The sequence below is a fragment of the Aythya marila genome (genome assembly GCF_965140915.1).
Source record: "Aythya marila genome assembly, chromosome: Z".
Lineage (NCBI taxonomy): Eukaryota > Metazoa > Chordata > Aves > Anseriformes > Anatidae > Aythya > Aythya marila.
In genome coordinates this window covers 62,509,901-62,525,649 of record NC_139080.1, presented here as the reverse complement: position 1 = coordinate 62,525,649, position 15,749 = coordinate 62,509,901, and the positions used below count along the sequence as shown (strand labels likewise).

The window sequence follows — 15,749 nt, the reverse complement described above, 5'->3', positions numbered from 1 at the left end:
TTACTGCGTGATTTTCTCATCCTTATCTCAACCCTTGAGCCCTTTTCACATATTTTCTCCCCATTCCTCTTTGAGGAGGGGGAGTGAGAGAGCGGCTGTGGTGGAGCTCGGCTGCCCACTCGAGCGGAACCACGACAGGCACTAAGATCAAAACTGGTTACTGCAAGAAGAAATCCCATCATCCTGCACATTACATAAGAACTGGGAAGCTTTAAACCACAATGACAAAAATAAAATAATTAATGTGGCAAAGGTTACCCAGTCGTACTTTTTTATTATTATTTTTTTTTTCCCCAAACTATCTAGCAAACTAATTAACACACCACACCCTCCCCTCAAGTCATACAAAATGAAGATACCAGGTAAGGCACCTTTGTATGCCTTTGGAGCCAGGAACTGTCAAGAGGATTACCTGCAGGCATTAAAACAGCTGTAGCTGCTCTGAACGGCTAAATTACTACTTAGACTAATTGGCTGAACTAGGTGGAACAGCTGAAAGTGATCTGAGGACCTAGCACAAACCTCTCTGAGTAGCCTCTCTGTGGCTTCTAAAGAAAGTGATTCTGCTTAAAGGAACATCCAAACATATTTTAATTCATCGCTTTGTATGTTAATTGCATTAACTCCAGCTCACAACGGTCCTTCTGTCATAAGGAAATGTGTTAAATGTCCAGCAGGTTAAATAGCAGATACGGTCAGAAGTATCTGATGATTGTGTCTGCTGTGTACACAAACGTTTAGCAAATAGAGTTTACTGCAGAGAATCCAGACTTTTTTCCCAACAAAATAAAAATAATCATTATAATCATAATCATCCTGTCCAAAACTGAAGTGTTAAAGTCTAGAAGATTCTCTAATACTCTCGAGACACAAAAAGACAGTAAGACAATAGTTCTGTTTTGTGGACATCTATGTTTCAACTTTTTTTTTTGTTTTCATACTTAAAAAAAAAAAAAAAAAAAAAAAAAAAAAAAAGCCTTGACTACTGGGCAAGCATGACTTGGAAGCTTGTTTTTTGTCACTTTTTAGCTTAGTAAGAGTAATGCAAGTACTTGCCATCTCCTAAAAGTTCACTAACAGTACTTACATTTGCTGTTTACACTGCTGCAGTTCATGTAAAAATGTAATAGACAGATCCTCTGGGCTCTGTGAGTTTCCAAACGTGATATATTGAAATTATCACAATTACGTAAGTAGCAAAGTGGCATTTGCTGATAGAATTAAAGAAGTTATATAGTACAAGAATAAACTATACAGTATAGGGTATAGGTTGGGCTAGAAATTTTCTTCTCAGTAAGCACTCTTCTCAATAGACCTAACAACTAAGTATGAAAATTTGCTCTTTCTTCCAAAATTTCTGTCACTATCATGTGTAGATATTGTAGATGTGTAGAATGTAGGAAGTGACACGTATTTTAATAACCCACTTATAGCCAACCACCTGAAGCACAGCACCACTGACTAATCCTCCACTGGTTTAAAATGTAACCTTCTTGAGCCAAGGCCTATCAGGCCCTGCCATTTTTTTTTGTGCACAGGCTCAAGGACTGACTCCTCTGCTCCTTTCAGTTGTTCTGTCCATGCCCCACACAAGGCAATGTATTTGAGGGCTCATCCACTGGCACTAATGCGAGTCAACAAACCATGAGGAAAAGATGAAGAACAGGACAGATGGTAACTGCAAGTATACTGTGATATATGGAGTAATAATTCGTGTCAAGAAGATGGTTGATATTAATAAAGAAGGGGAAGATGTGGGCCATGGGGGTCGACAAGCCCCATGCCATGGTTGGTGATAACATCACACATTTAACGATGAGGCCCCAACGACTCCCACCAAGAGAATTATGATATGAAGCAGGGATAGGTTATACATATGTATAGGTGTACTCAGGTTTCTTATGAATATGTAAAAGCAGTGTTCAATATGCATTTAGGAAGTTCGACGGTTGGGTGTGCGTGTTTGTTGGGCATAGGCTCCCTGTGCACCCAGCGCTGTTTACTTGCCTTTTATAAATATTACTAAATTCAGATTGAGTTATATCTTCATTTATAACAAACTGGTGACCCTGACGTGATCTTCTTGGACTTTCGATCTGCGACCGGTAAAGGGAGGTGCCCCACACAGTGTCCCTTGCCAATAGCGGTGCTAGAGTCCAACAAGATTTCGAACATAAGAGGCAAGTAAAGAACCAAGAGCTCTCCCTCTGTGACCCGTAATTTTGCACGTGAAGACCCGAACGAAGAGGATTTGTGAGTGTACCGTTCGGTTGGGTGGGATTTGGCTGTGTGACTGCGTGTAAGGGTGTGACTGAGATGGAACTCAGTTCAAAAACAAGTGCGGAGGTCTTCTAACTGCAGTTCTGATCTCCCACGAGGGACTTGGCTGGTGAAGGACCGAAGCGACTGTTCTAGGAATTCGTGGGTAGGTTAACCACTTGCAAGACACCTCCAGACACAGGCACAGCCAAGGACTCAGAACCTCCCTAAGGGTTCCAGGGATTCAGAACTTATTTGAAGCTTCCAGGATGGGTCAGGAGCAAAGTAGATTCTCAGAGAATCTACTTTCTCAAAGGGCCCGGACATTCCACCTGAAAGCCCATTAAAGTAAGAATGGGAACCTCTGGATAACATACCCCCTCCCTATCCATGGCAACCAGAACCACCACCTGTTAAAAGTCGATTGCCCACGGCCCCTGTTCCCTCTCCCTCTCCTCCTGCACGAAGGACTAGAAATAAGGTAAGAGCCACAGAAAGGGAGGAAAGTGAAGCACGAGGTCGGACTGACTATTTAGGAGGTTTTTACCCTTTGAGGGAGGTACCCCTTGGGGAGAACCAGGGGGAAATAGGGTTTGTAGCAGTTCCTTTGAACATGTCAGATTTAAAAAAATAAAAATAAAAAAAAAATCTTTAGAAAGAAATTTTAAGAAGGAAATGGGAAGCCTTTTAGATGACCCCTTTGGGAGTTGCCGAAAGATTAGACCAGTTCTTGAGTCCGAACATGTATACCTGGGAAGAAATGCAGTCTATATTAGGGACCCTCTTCAATACGGAAGAAAAAGGAATGATCAGGCAAGCAGGAATGAGACTGTGGGAAAGACAAAACCAGGGAGGTCCTCCGGGGGATGTGAAATGGCCATACACCAACCCTAACTGGGATCAGCAGGCTGCTCAGGGGAGGCAAAATATGAGGGATCTTAGGACCATAATGATACAAGGGATAAAGGAATCAGTTCCAAGGGGACAAAATATAAATAAAGCTTTTAACGAGTATCAGTGTAGAGACAAATCTCCAACTGCATGGTTAGAAAGGCTGAGAAAAAGCCTTCAGATATACTCAGGGATAGATCCTGATCCCCCTGCAGGAGGGGCACTGTTGAGAACCCAGTTAGTAGCAAAATCCTGGGAAGATATCTGAAAGAAACTGGAGAAGCTTGATGATTGTCATGAAAAAGGATTAGAAGAATTATTGAGGGAAGCGCAAAAGGTCTGTGTGAGGAGAGATGTGGAAAGACAGAAGGCAAAAGTGAAGATTTTTGTGGCAGTGATAAGGGAGAGTCAAAAACCAAGTGGATGGGAAAGCAGGAAAGGATCAGGGAAAAAGGAGGGTGAAAAAGAACTGAAGGACAAATGGAAAGGACAAGACAGAATCCCTATCTGTTACCATTGTGGCAAAAAGGGGCATCTTCAGAGGAACTGTAGAAAAATAAACAGGATGAAGAAATGTTTAAGGAAGACTAGGGGTGTCAGGGTCTATATCTTTTGGGAACCCGAACACCAAATGAGCCCTTGATATAATTATTAGTAGGTCCCCAGAGGGAAGAGGTGTATTTTTTGGTAGACACGGGGGCAGATAAATCAACTATTAGAAAGTTACTAAAAGGGGTTAAGGAAGGGAAGAGGAATACCATGGTAGTAGGAGCGAAATGGGAGCCCTTTAAGGTTCCTATATTGGAAAACACAGAAATAGAATCAGAAAAGAAACTATGTCTCAATGACCATTGAGCACAACCTATTAGGAAGGGACTTAATAATAAGATTAGGGTTGGAAATCAAGAGCCAGTGGGGAGAATTAAAAATTCAGCTATATACCCTAACCCAAGAAGATGAGGGAGAAATAGACCTGCGGGTATGGTATCAAGAGGGAGATTCAGAAAAATTAGATATGGAACCCTTGGTAGTAGAAATAGTGGATCTGCAGCAGACAATAAGGATTAGGCAATATCCTATCCCATAGAAGGGGAGGACTCAAACCAGTTATAGACAGGTGTAGGATAACCCGACCGAAAGCCCCGGGACAAACGGACACAACAACCAGCGTTCTGTGCCGTAAGCCAATTTATTGCTGCGTGACAGTATCTTATATAGTGTTAAAACGTCCCACCCAGGAACCCAGGACCCCTCCCACTGTGCTCGCAGGCACCCCAGACCCCTCCTTTCGTGCACGCAGGCACAACCCAGAATAATCCCACAGACAGGTTGCTCCGAAAGGGGATGCTGGAACCATGTATGTCCCCACATAATACTCCTATTTTGCTGGTAAAAAAGGGCTGATGAATCATATAGGTTGGTTCAGGATCTTAGGGCTGTGAATCAACGAACCATAACCATATTCCCAGTGGTGGCAAACCCCATATACTTTACTAAACCACCTAACACCTCAGCATAAATGGTATAGTGTAATAGATTTAAAGGATGCTTTCTGGGCCTGCCCATTAAGTGAACGGTCTCCGAATTCCTTTGCCTTTGAATGGGAAGACCCTGAAACAGGAAGGCGGCAACAGCTCATATGGACCATACTTCCTCAGGGATTTACTGAATCCCCAAATATATTTGGCCAAACCTTAGAAAAAGTATTACAACTTTTTGAAGTAAAAGTGAAACATGGGATTGGAAACTCAAGAGCGACTGATTAAGAATGAATTTGTAGGCAACACCCACTGCTTAATATGTGCTACATTTGCGATGTGCCTGTGCTGCGCTTAGGCCTCCAGATAACAGGAGCCCCTGGGACCCCAAGAACCAGATCAAACCAACCTTATGGTTCGGACTGTGACCAAGGGCTCAGAGATAAGGACTGTTCTTAAAAGGACAAGATAAAGAATGTCAAACATTCAAGGCCTCAAAATAGCAGGAGCCCCTCACACCCAGAGAACCGGACCAAACCAACCCTATGGCCCAGACTGTGACCAAGGGCTCAGAGAGCACGCACAAGGAGACGAGTTGAAAAGTTCAACCCTGATGAAGACATCTTACTTCATCCTCACGACCCTCAGCGCCCACCACCAGAAGGCACTGCACAAGCACAGATGGGAGGAGTTTATGGAAATGACTTCTTGGAGCTAATTTTAATACTAAGCAGGGACAGGTTCTGAGTATGTAGAGGTGCACTGGGAAACTTAATGTATATGTAACTCTTTCCTGCATATAACCAAGGCAAGGTGCTGCGTTAGAGGCACACGACTATGGTGGGACTACCCCAGTGCCACCCAGTGCTGAATAAACACACCTACTGTACAGTCCTACTGACTGTGGAGTCAGATGTACATGAGTCAAAGGGGGAAGTGAAATTGTTGCAATATGTGGATGACCTATTAATAGCTGGGGAGACTGAAAAAGAGACCTGGAGAACCACTATTGAATTACTTAATTTCTTAAGGATAAAAGGGTTGAAGTTCTCAAAATCTAAATTACAATTCGTGGAAAAGGAAGTAAGGTACTTAGGACACTGGCTTAGCCAAGGAAAGTAAAAATTGGATCCTGACAGGGTATCTGGGATTTTAGCCCTATCATCACCCAAAACGAAGAAGGAAGTGAGGCAACTGCTTGGGCTCTTGGGATATTATAGACCTTTGATTGAAGGGTTTAGAGAAAAAGCAAAGTTTTTATATGAAAAATTGACTGGAGAAAAGGTTAAGTGGAACAAGGAAGATGAGGAAAAGTTGAGGTTCATCAGGACAACATTAATAGAAGCTCCACTGCTGAGCCTCCCAGATTTAGAAAGACCCTTTTATTTATTTGTAAATGTTTCTGACCAAACCACATATGGAGTACTAACTCGAGAATGGGCAAGAATCAAGAAACCTGTGGGATATTGTTCCAAACTACTAGACCCTGTGAGTAGGGGGTGGCCGGTGTGCTTACAGGCAACTGTGGCTACTGCCTTACTGATTGAGGAAGCTAGAAAAGTCACTTTTAGGGCACCTCTGAAGATATATACGCCACATAATGTTAGGGGAGTACTCCAGCAAAAGGCTGAAAAATGGTTAACTGACAGTAGGATGCTGAAGTATGAGGCCATCCTGATCGACTCCCCTGATTTAGAACTAAAAGTAACTGCTGCACAGAGCCCTGCACAATTTCTATATGGGGAACCCCTAACAGAACTACAACATAACCGTGTAAAAGGGATTGAATTGCAAACCAAAATCCGACCCGATCTCGAGGAGACGGAATTAGAGACAGGGGGAAAATTATTTATTGATGGATCGTCCAGAGTAGTAGATGGAAAAAGAAGATCAGGGTATGCCATCATAAATGGGGATATGGTACTAATGGGATCAGGACCACTCAGCGCTGCCTGGTCCACTCAAGCGTGTGAACTTTATGCATTATTATGAGCCCTAGAACTACTGAAAGGGAAAAGTGGCAGTATTTATACAGATTCTAAATATGCTTATGGAATAGTCCACACATCTGGGAAAATTTGGGAAGAAAGGGGACTCATAGGCACCCAGGGGAAAGGGCTGATTCACTAAACCTTAGTTACTCAAATATTGCAGGCATTGAGAGGACCTAGGGATATCGCTGTGGTACATATCAGAGGACATCAAAAGGGAACTGGCTTCCACATAAGAGGGAATAACCTAGCGATAGAGAAGCTAGGGAAGCAGCTCTTAGGAAGCATGATGTAGTCCTAACCCTACTAGAAACACATAACAAAAAAGGGACACAACAGAAAAAGTATACAGAAGCCGAAATAAAAATTATAAAGACCACAGGGGCAGAACTGAAAGAAGGAAAATGGATTCTGCCTGATGGAAGAGAAATACTGCCAAAGGAACAAACTAGGAGTGTACTTTTATGGCTACACCTACAAACCCATTGGGGAACAAAAGCACTGAGTGATCAATTTCTAAAATTTTATGGGGATGTAGGAATATATGAGATAGCCAAACAAACCGTCCAAGGATGCTTCACGTGTCAAAAGGTAAATAAGAAGGCGATTAGGCAAGCACCTGCTGGAGGAAGAAGGATTGCATATCGACCATTTGAGAGAACACAGGTGGACTTTGCTGAACTACCAAAGGTAGGAAGATATAAATATCTGTTGGTAATCGTGGATCAACTAACACATTGGGGTAGAGGCTTATCCTGTGGCACGAGCCACCACTGCAGTGGCAGCTAAAAACCTGTTGGAGAATGTTATTCCTCACTTTGGTTTAATCAGGAGCATTGACTCCAATCAGGGGACACACTTTACTTCAAAGGTTTTAAAGGCTTTGACTGTGGCCCTGGGCATTAAATGGGAATATCATACGCCATGGCATCCTCAAAGTTCTGGATGAGTCGAGAGAACGGATCAGACAATTAAACACCAACTGGCCAAATTGATGACTGAGACTCATTTATCATGGGTAAAATGCTTACCATTGGCACTGCTAAACATAAGAACCATGCCACACGGGGAGACTAGAGTATCACCTTATGAGATGCTTTACTCCCAAGAAATGCCCTTACATCATTCTTTGATAGAAGACTATGAGACCCGGAAATATGTGATAACTCTGGGAAAACAACTGAACGAACTTCAGGAGAAGGGGGTGTTGGCTCATCATGTGCCCTTGGGGTTCACAGCTCATAAAATACAGCCTGGAGATAAAGTGTTGATAAAAACTTGGAAAGAAGAATCATTGTCTCCACACTGGGAAGGTCCTTATCTCGTCCTGCTTATTACAGAAACGGCTAGAACGGTGGAAAAGGGGTGGATGCATGCATCGTGAGTAAAGGGACCCATAACAGGAACCTGGAAGGTTGAGTTAAGCTTAAAAGAACTTGAAGTATAACGGGGCATAGCTACCCTTTGGATGCTAACTGTATGTATATTAAAACTTGCATTGATTAGAATATTAGCCATCATTGGAAACTCATATAGAGGCCCTAATAGAAGGATTTGGGGACCCCAAAACCCCACAGGGGGAGTGCCACCTCAGGCAGAGATACCCGCAACATCTTGAATTACCCTGGTCCTGAAAATTTAAAATAATAGGTGGGAAAATTTACCTAGAGGATTGGTTATCTGCTTTGAATCGAGCCCCCGCTAACTCATGGAAAAGCTGAATGCAAATAGGAGAACCATCGGGTGTGTAAGTCTGAACCATTTCCTAAGAAGCATCAGGGAGAGGGCAAGACCAGAGAAGGGTCTTGCCTCAGTAAGTACTGTGGCTGAAGAAGGTCTACCAAGGGCTGCAACACCTTAGGGTAATAACCGCTGGGTCACGTGGCCTTTACTGGACCTCTCCTAATTCCATGCTGTTGGTCTCAGAACTGTAGAGAATGTATTGTTAACACCCGGAGAAGAAGAACTCAGGAACGAATGCTAGTAAATATGCCTGTTAAACCCATGCTATGGAAACCAAATAGAGTATGCTCGATGTAATGAAAGCAGTAAGGCAACCTGTTATGATCCCAAAGAGGTCCCGTATCAGTGGTGGATAGAGGTAAGAACTAATAACAAAGGAGGAAGGCTAACTGGGAAAAGTCACATCACCACAAATCTTAGTAAGCCCTTAACAATCGAATTTGATGTATGCGATGCTGCTAGTGACGATAATTATACACCCTGTAGAACAATGAGTTGGGCGAAATATTACCATGAAATTGAAACAGGAGCTAAATATGGCATTCCAACCATTGCTAAAGACTTGTTTATAAATCTTGCATAGAATATTGCGAAGACATTAAATGTAACAAAATGTAACAGAGTCCTCTGTGGAGGATTACTAACAATCAGTTTACCACAATCCCGGTGGAAAGTCCTCAAGAAGACAGTCTCTCTTACGGTTCAACTGGCCTTGGCCAAATTCAAAGCCAAGACACGAATTAATGACATTCAAAAGAAGAGGATGGATTGTGATATATGGAGTAATAATTCGTGTCAAGAAGATGGTTGATATTAACAAAGGGGGAGATGTAGGAGTGTGGCCATGGGGGTCGACAAGCCCCATGCTGTGGTTGGTGATAACATCAGGCACTAAATGATGAGGCCATCAGGAATGGAAAGAGTTTAGAGGGAACAAAGAAGGGTGATTGAGGTGACACCTTGCCATCTCAGGTTGCTTGTTCTCCTGCCCTTAAGGCATGGAAGTTGCTGGGGGGTGTTGCTGGTTGGACCTGTTAAAATTTGTTGTTTGATGCTATCTGATAATCACATTATTAGTGTGGTTTCAAGGGTTGCCAAAACGTGGTAAGAGATGGCCTCGCATGGGTTGGTCTGCTTTTGGGAATCTTGTGGAGGGCACAGCACGTGCAGAAGAAGAGGGAGGCAGTCAAAGCTGCCCCTGCGGTCTGGACGAGATCCAGGAACAAAAGGTTGCCAGCGGTGATGGGGGGAACCGTGAGCCTTCATCCCCACGACCCCTACCAAGAGAATTATGATACGAAGCAGGGGTAGGTTATACATATGTACAGGCGTGCTCGGGTTTCTTACGAACATGTAGAAGCAACGTTCTAGGTGTATTTAGGAAGTTCGACGGTTGGGTATGCGTGTTGGTAGGGCACAGACTCCCTGCGCACCCAGCGCTGTTTACTCGCCTTTTATAAGTATCACTAAATTCAGATTGAGTCGTATCATCATTTATAACAATACTATTCCGAGGCTTTAAAAAATAAATAAATAAATGATAATAAAACAAATAAACAAAGCCACTTTCCTAAATTTGTACTTTCACAAGGCAAGGCACCGTTTCAAACACGAAAGCCGAGAGAGCAGCGTGGAGCAAGGTGAGAGAGCGCGGCTGCCCCCGTAGCGACGCGATTACTCGTGTGACCTTCCCTTCCCTTCCCTTCCCTTCCCTTCCCTCACCGCCTGTTTCCGCGCTCTGAGGGCTCCCCGCTCCCCGCCCGGCTCCCTGAGCCCTTCCAGCCCCTCCTCACGCAGCCCCCAGCGCTCACGGCAGCCCTCAGCCCAGCGCCAGCCGCGCTCGTGGCGACGATTACCGACAAACCAATACAGAAAATAACATTAACAGCCGCCCCGATGAGCGGCCCTTCGCCGTGAGGGGACCGCTGCTTCCCTCCCCCCCCCCCGCGACCGTTGGTGCTCCTCCAACGGCCGCCCCGCCCAACGGCCGCCCCCGCAGCGTCGGCCGCGCGGCCGCAGCGGCACGGGACGGGGCGCGGCGGGCCCCGTGGCGGCGGGCCCCGTCCCGTACCTGCACAGGTCGTCCAGGACGCTGCTGGGGATCTCGGCCCGTTTGGTTTCCATGGCGGAGCGCGGCTCATCCCGGCGCGGCGGGGCCCGGACGCGGCTCGGCGGCGGCGGCGGCGGCAGCGGCGGCGGCGGCGGGGGTGGGGCGGGGCCGCTGCCCGCCCGCCCGGCGGACCGGGAGGGGGCGGGGCCGGCGGTGAGCGGCGGCGCCCTCCGCCAATCGGCGGCGGGCGGCGGCGCGGGCGGCCAATGGGAGGCAGCGGCGGGGCGCGGCCCTGGGGTGATGGCGGGGAGGCGCCAGCGGAGCGCCGCTGACGGGACGGGGCGGCCGCCGCCATCTTGGGGGCGGGGGGCGCCCGCCTCCGAGCCCGGCCTTTAAACCGCCCGCCCCCGCCTCAGGGCTCCCGGAGGCGGCTGCAGCCGCCGGGGGGCGCCCGCCCCGGGTTGCGGTCCTGCCTCCGGTTCCTGGAATAAAGGAAGGCGCTAATAAAGACACCCCGAGTCACACGAAGCATGATTCACAACGCGTTTTGTCAACCGTTAGGGGGGGAAAGTGATAAATGCATAATTTGCCCCCCCCGCTCAAGTTAAGGAACAAAGACACCACGGTGGCTCTGGAATCACAGAATCACAGAATTTCTAGGTTGGAAGAGACCTCAAGATCATCGAGTCCAACCTCTGACCTAACACTAACAAGTCCTCCACTAAACCATATGCCTAAGCTCTACATCTAAATGTCTTTTAAAGACCTCCAGGGATGGTGAGTCCACCACTTCCCTGGGCAGCCTATTCCAATGCCTCACAACCCTTTCGGTAAAGAAGTTTTTCCTCATAGCCAATCTAAACCTCCCCTGGCACAACTTTAGCCCATTCCCCCTCGTCCTGTCACCAGGCACGTGGGAGAACAGGCCAACCCCCACCTCGCTACAGCCTCCTTCAAGGTATCTGTAAAGAGCGATAAGGTCACCCCTGAGCCTCCTCTTCTCCAGGCTGAACAAGCCCAGCTCCCTCGGCCGCTCCTCGTAGGACTTGTTCTCCAGGCCCCTCACCAGCTTCATCGCCCTTCTCTGGACAACATATTATAAGGCAATTTTGGAGCACAACCTTGGTAGAGGCAGGAGATTTACAGATATTGCTGCCCCTCTTCAGCAAGGTCTGCACAATGGTGTTTGACAATGGCGTTTGCCCCAGTATCTGTTTTGTGGTGATATCTGAGATGGCTTGTGTCAATCTGCACACACAGAAGTAGTTTGAATGAGGAAGGGGTGGCCCTTGACACGGCTAAACAGAGAGACAGGTGGAGGGCTCTGAGTGCAAACACAAAAATCCCATTGCTCAGGGTTGCAGCGAGTTCAGTTTCTACCAGAAGGGGTAGATACACAGGGTCTACAAAGATACACGACCTGCATCGCCCGATTTCCCGGGTACATGCTTTTGCTAATTGATAAGTGCAAAATATCGTCCGTAAGTCAGTGAGCAAAGGCCTCAAACGTACTTCCAAGCAAGCAGCATTTATCTGGAACCAAAGCAGCTCATCGCCCATCGGAAAGAAGTCACTTGATGGTGCTAATTCCACCATTCCTACCAGCCGTGAGAGGACTATGATACCAAGATGGCAAAACTGCACAGCTCAGAATCACTCTGCTGGAATTCATTTCCTTGTCCCCACCTCTCTCTTATCTTCTTTGCCCGTATTTTCCTTCTTTATTACTTGTCATTGCTGGAGACACATAGTTATATAGCACCAAAATTCAAAGTCTAAAGCTTTTCCTACAGAAATCATTGCACTTACAAGTGCTTTTTACATGCAGAACGCTGCAACTCGAGACTTGTTTCCCTGGAGGGCTAAGAAGCAATCTCTCTTACTAAAACCCCCACATCCTGAAGGGTAGAATGAAATATCCAGCCAGTTTGTAGGAGGTATCTGTTGTGAAGCAGGGATCAGAGAAAATCTTTCTGCTAGTGTTATTCTCTGCTCTGCTGGATTTTCTTTCTCTCTCTCTTTTTTTTTTTTTTTTTTTTTTTTTTTCCCATGCCGCTGTTGTACCAAGAACCCTGTCAACTGATAGAGGGAGAGAAAAGTGTTTTAGAAAAGGTAGGTTGACACCTTATGTCAGCTAAGCTATTATTAGCCCATTCACGGCTGGGGGGAGGGAGAGTGTGATACAATGATATGCTGAATGTGTGTAATGTTACAGACCTTATGAAATACCCTTAGATAATTAATTGCTTAACGCATGAGAAACTGAAGAGCATAACGAAAGCTTAGACACGATGCTGCCAAGCCCCCAGGACAGGAGAGCAGGAGACAGACATTTGCAGAGTTCTTGCTGCGCTTCTGAAACGTTACTGAGAGACATTAAGTTAGCCATAACAGGAATTTAAGAACAAAACTTGTTATGTGGGATTTGGAACTGCAAATCATTTTTTTCTTCATTTAGAAGAAACTCATGGGTCAACCTCTTCTTTGCTAAAATAGCACATACTCCTTTCTGCCATAAGCTCATGCAAAGCAAGCTTAGTTAGAGCTGACACATTCAGGTTATAGCATTTCCCCAAAGATAAGTCTCCATATCGACACGTCCTGGGAAGGTGCACGCAGAGACGTATTGAGGGCAGAGTTGACAATGTCTCTTGTCAAGCTGCAAGCACAATTAGGATACAAGGATGGTGACACACAGCATGGAGAACTTTTCCCTAGTACGTACAGCACCAGCCAACCTTTACAATCATCAGGTAATGTAGTCAAACAGGTTTTTAGTATTTGCTTATCAGACAGCCCTGGCTCTCAGTCAGAAAGGCAACAATACAAAGTTTGGAAATTAATGTTTGTTGTCTGTTTGCACTGGGACAAAGAAAGAAGGTAAGAAAATAAAAATGAAAAAAAGATCCACACTTTGTGCCATCAGAAAGAAGTCTTAGAAAGGGATCTAGACTGCAGAGGAAAAGCAACAGCCGAGGGTGGAGAAAGTCTTGCTTGGAGAGGCTGACCGAGGTGGATGACAGAATTGTGTTGAATAGGAGGAAACTCTCAGAAGCTAAGAGCCAGCCAAACCCAGAGCTCAATAGCATGCATTTGCAGCTCATTAATTAGATTGAAGACCGAGGCAGAGTGTGGAGAGTCTGCAAACAAATGTCCAGCGTTGAGGCCCACCCAGGTCATCAGAAACAGGAGTCCTTTCCACTCAGCCCTCCCATAAATGCTTGGTTCCTATACTAAAATCTCCAACGAAGGACTGCTGGCTAACAGCAGGGGGGCTGAAAAGCACTGATGTAGTTCTTCTAAGAAACGTGAGCTTACACAAGCTCAGCACTGCCAGCTGCTGTAAGTTCATATTTTGGGTTGAATTTGCATAGAAATTACACAGAGACAATTCAAGCACTACTGTTCGGCTCAGTTATCACAGAATGGTTTGGGTTGGGAGGGACCTTCAAGACCACCCAGTTCCAACCCCTTGCCATGGGCAGGGACACCTTCCACCACACCAGGTTGCTCAAACCCCCTCTTGCTCCCCTGGCCTTGAATATTTCCAGGGATGGGGCATCCACATCATCTCTGGGCAACCTGTGTGCCACAGCCTCACCATCCTCTGAGTGAAGAACTTCCTAAATTAGTCAGTGTGTTACAAGGGAAATGAGCTGAGTGGGAGAGCACACACAGGCATCCAGCTTAGATGGGTGGTAGAGATCAGCCAGCACTATATAAACCATAGTAAGAAAGAAACATAAATACATAAATACTTAAAGGATTTGAAGATGAATTTACATATAGCAAATCACCCACACAAAGTTAGTGAAAATTTACACCTGCATTCACGTATGTCCCAGTTCCCTGTTCAAGGAAAGTTAGCCACAAAGATCTTCAGAAAATAATTCGGCAGGTTTTGTGGTTTTTGTTGCTGTTGTTGTTTGTTTTTAAGGAGACGCACTACAGAAAAGACCACACATGTAGTGAAGCACAAGAAATTATAATAATAAGATGCATTCAGTAGAAGATTTGAATGAATTATAGTAACTAGGCACTAGTGAAATTCTCCGAATGCTGCAGAGGAAGAAGGCGGTCTGTGGAAAAAGAAAAGTCTGTGATCACATGGTTACAGTATGTATAAAAGCTGTGGTAAGCCCGCACAGAAAATCTGCATTTAGGTTTTTTGCTAACATTATGGTATTTTACTCAAGTAATTTCCTGGTTTGTGAGTTTGCAGGTAATAATTAATTTAATGGCAATAATATGCACATTGTTATACAGACAAAACAAGGCTGCAGTGAAGCACAGCATATGCTACAGGGCATGCCTTACTTAAGGCAACACTGAACTCAAACAGGCTTACCCAGCTGATCCACATAACAATTTACACATCCCTTGGGCATGATAATCCCCTCAAAATCCAATTTAGGCAGATTGTTAGATGAAGTGTGCACCTGTGCTAAAGCCAGAGCTTAACCTTTAACTGTGGATGGATGACAGGAGTGGACAGGAGTTCAGGATGAGGAACCACGTAGATGGAAAAGCAGATAAGGAACCAGTGAGCATATCTAGGTCATTCTGATCCTCAAATCAGACTTAATAACTTAAAACACCAAACTGGAGAAGTAAAGACATCCATTTGTACTAATGGGGAAATAAAGGTAGAAAAAAAATAGTATGCAAACGTCCTGGTTTCAGTTAGGACAGAGCTGGTTTTCTTCCTAGTAGCTGGTGGAGTGCTGTGTTTTGGCTTGGGATGAGAGGGGTGCTGATAACATGCTGATGTTTTAATTGTTGCAGAGTAGTGCTTACACCAAAAGAAACATGAAGAATGGCGGAGAACGATAGAACAGAAATAACCCCGCTACATGCCATTCTTTTCCACTTCCCCTTGAAATGCAGCCCTCACAGGGACAGAATATGCAGCCTGCCTGCCTGGGCTAGGCTTAATTGTGCAAATCCTTGCCAGCTCTGCTGTGTCCAGTAGCCCGTGACTCTAGATGCCTGTCCTCACTACGTCATGGTAATTGCAGCTGGAGGCACAGCAGCCTGCAGAAACTGGCTACTACTGCATGCACTTTGGTTCTGACTGTGGACACATCTTGCACACTGCCACTTTCAAAACTTGCAGGGTAGGAAACCACTTGTCTTTTGGACCTCCACAGGATTGTCCTGCTGCATTTGTGTTTCTCCAGCAGAAGCTCCCTGGACAGGTCATTCAATCCTCCTTCCTCTCTAGGCTTGCTCCTTCCTGTTGCAGGATTCTTCCTCTTCGTTTCAGGCTTTCCTGGGAACAAGAAAGAATAGTAGCCAATATTTTTTGTTCTCCATATTGTGTTGGAAGAGCATTGA

General features: G+C 45.5%; 1 protein-coding gene across 2 annotated transcripts in view; it reads right to left on the bottom strand.

Annotated features, from left to right (window-relative positions):
• The window catches only part of DCP2 (decapping mRNA 2), a 36,923-nt gene extending 26,331 nt beyond the window's left edge, over window positions 1-10,592 (bottom strand). Inside the window, exon 1 of one of the 2 annotated variants that reach the window (XM_082784245.1) lies at window positions 10,434-10,592. In XM_082784245.1, coding sequence (XP_082640371.1) covers window positions 10,434-10,486 — 53 coding nt within the window. In that variant the 5' untranslated portion in view covers window positions 10,487-10,592. The remainder of the gene's footprint in view (window positions 1-10,433) is intronic. The other variant, XM_082784244.1, reaches the window with a different exon arrangement.
• Between the last annotated feature and the right edge of the window lie 5,157 nt (window positions 10,593-15,749).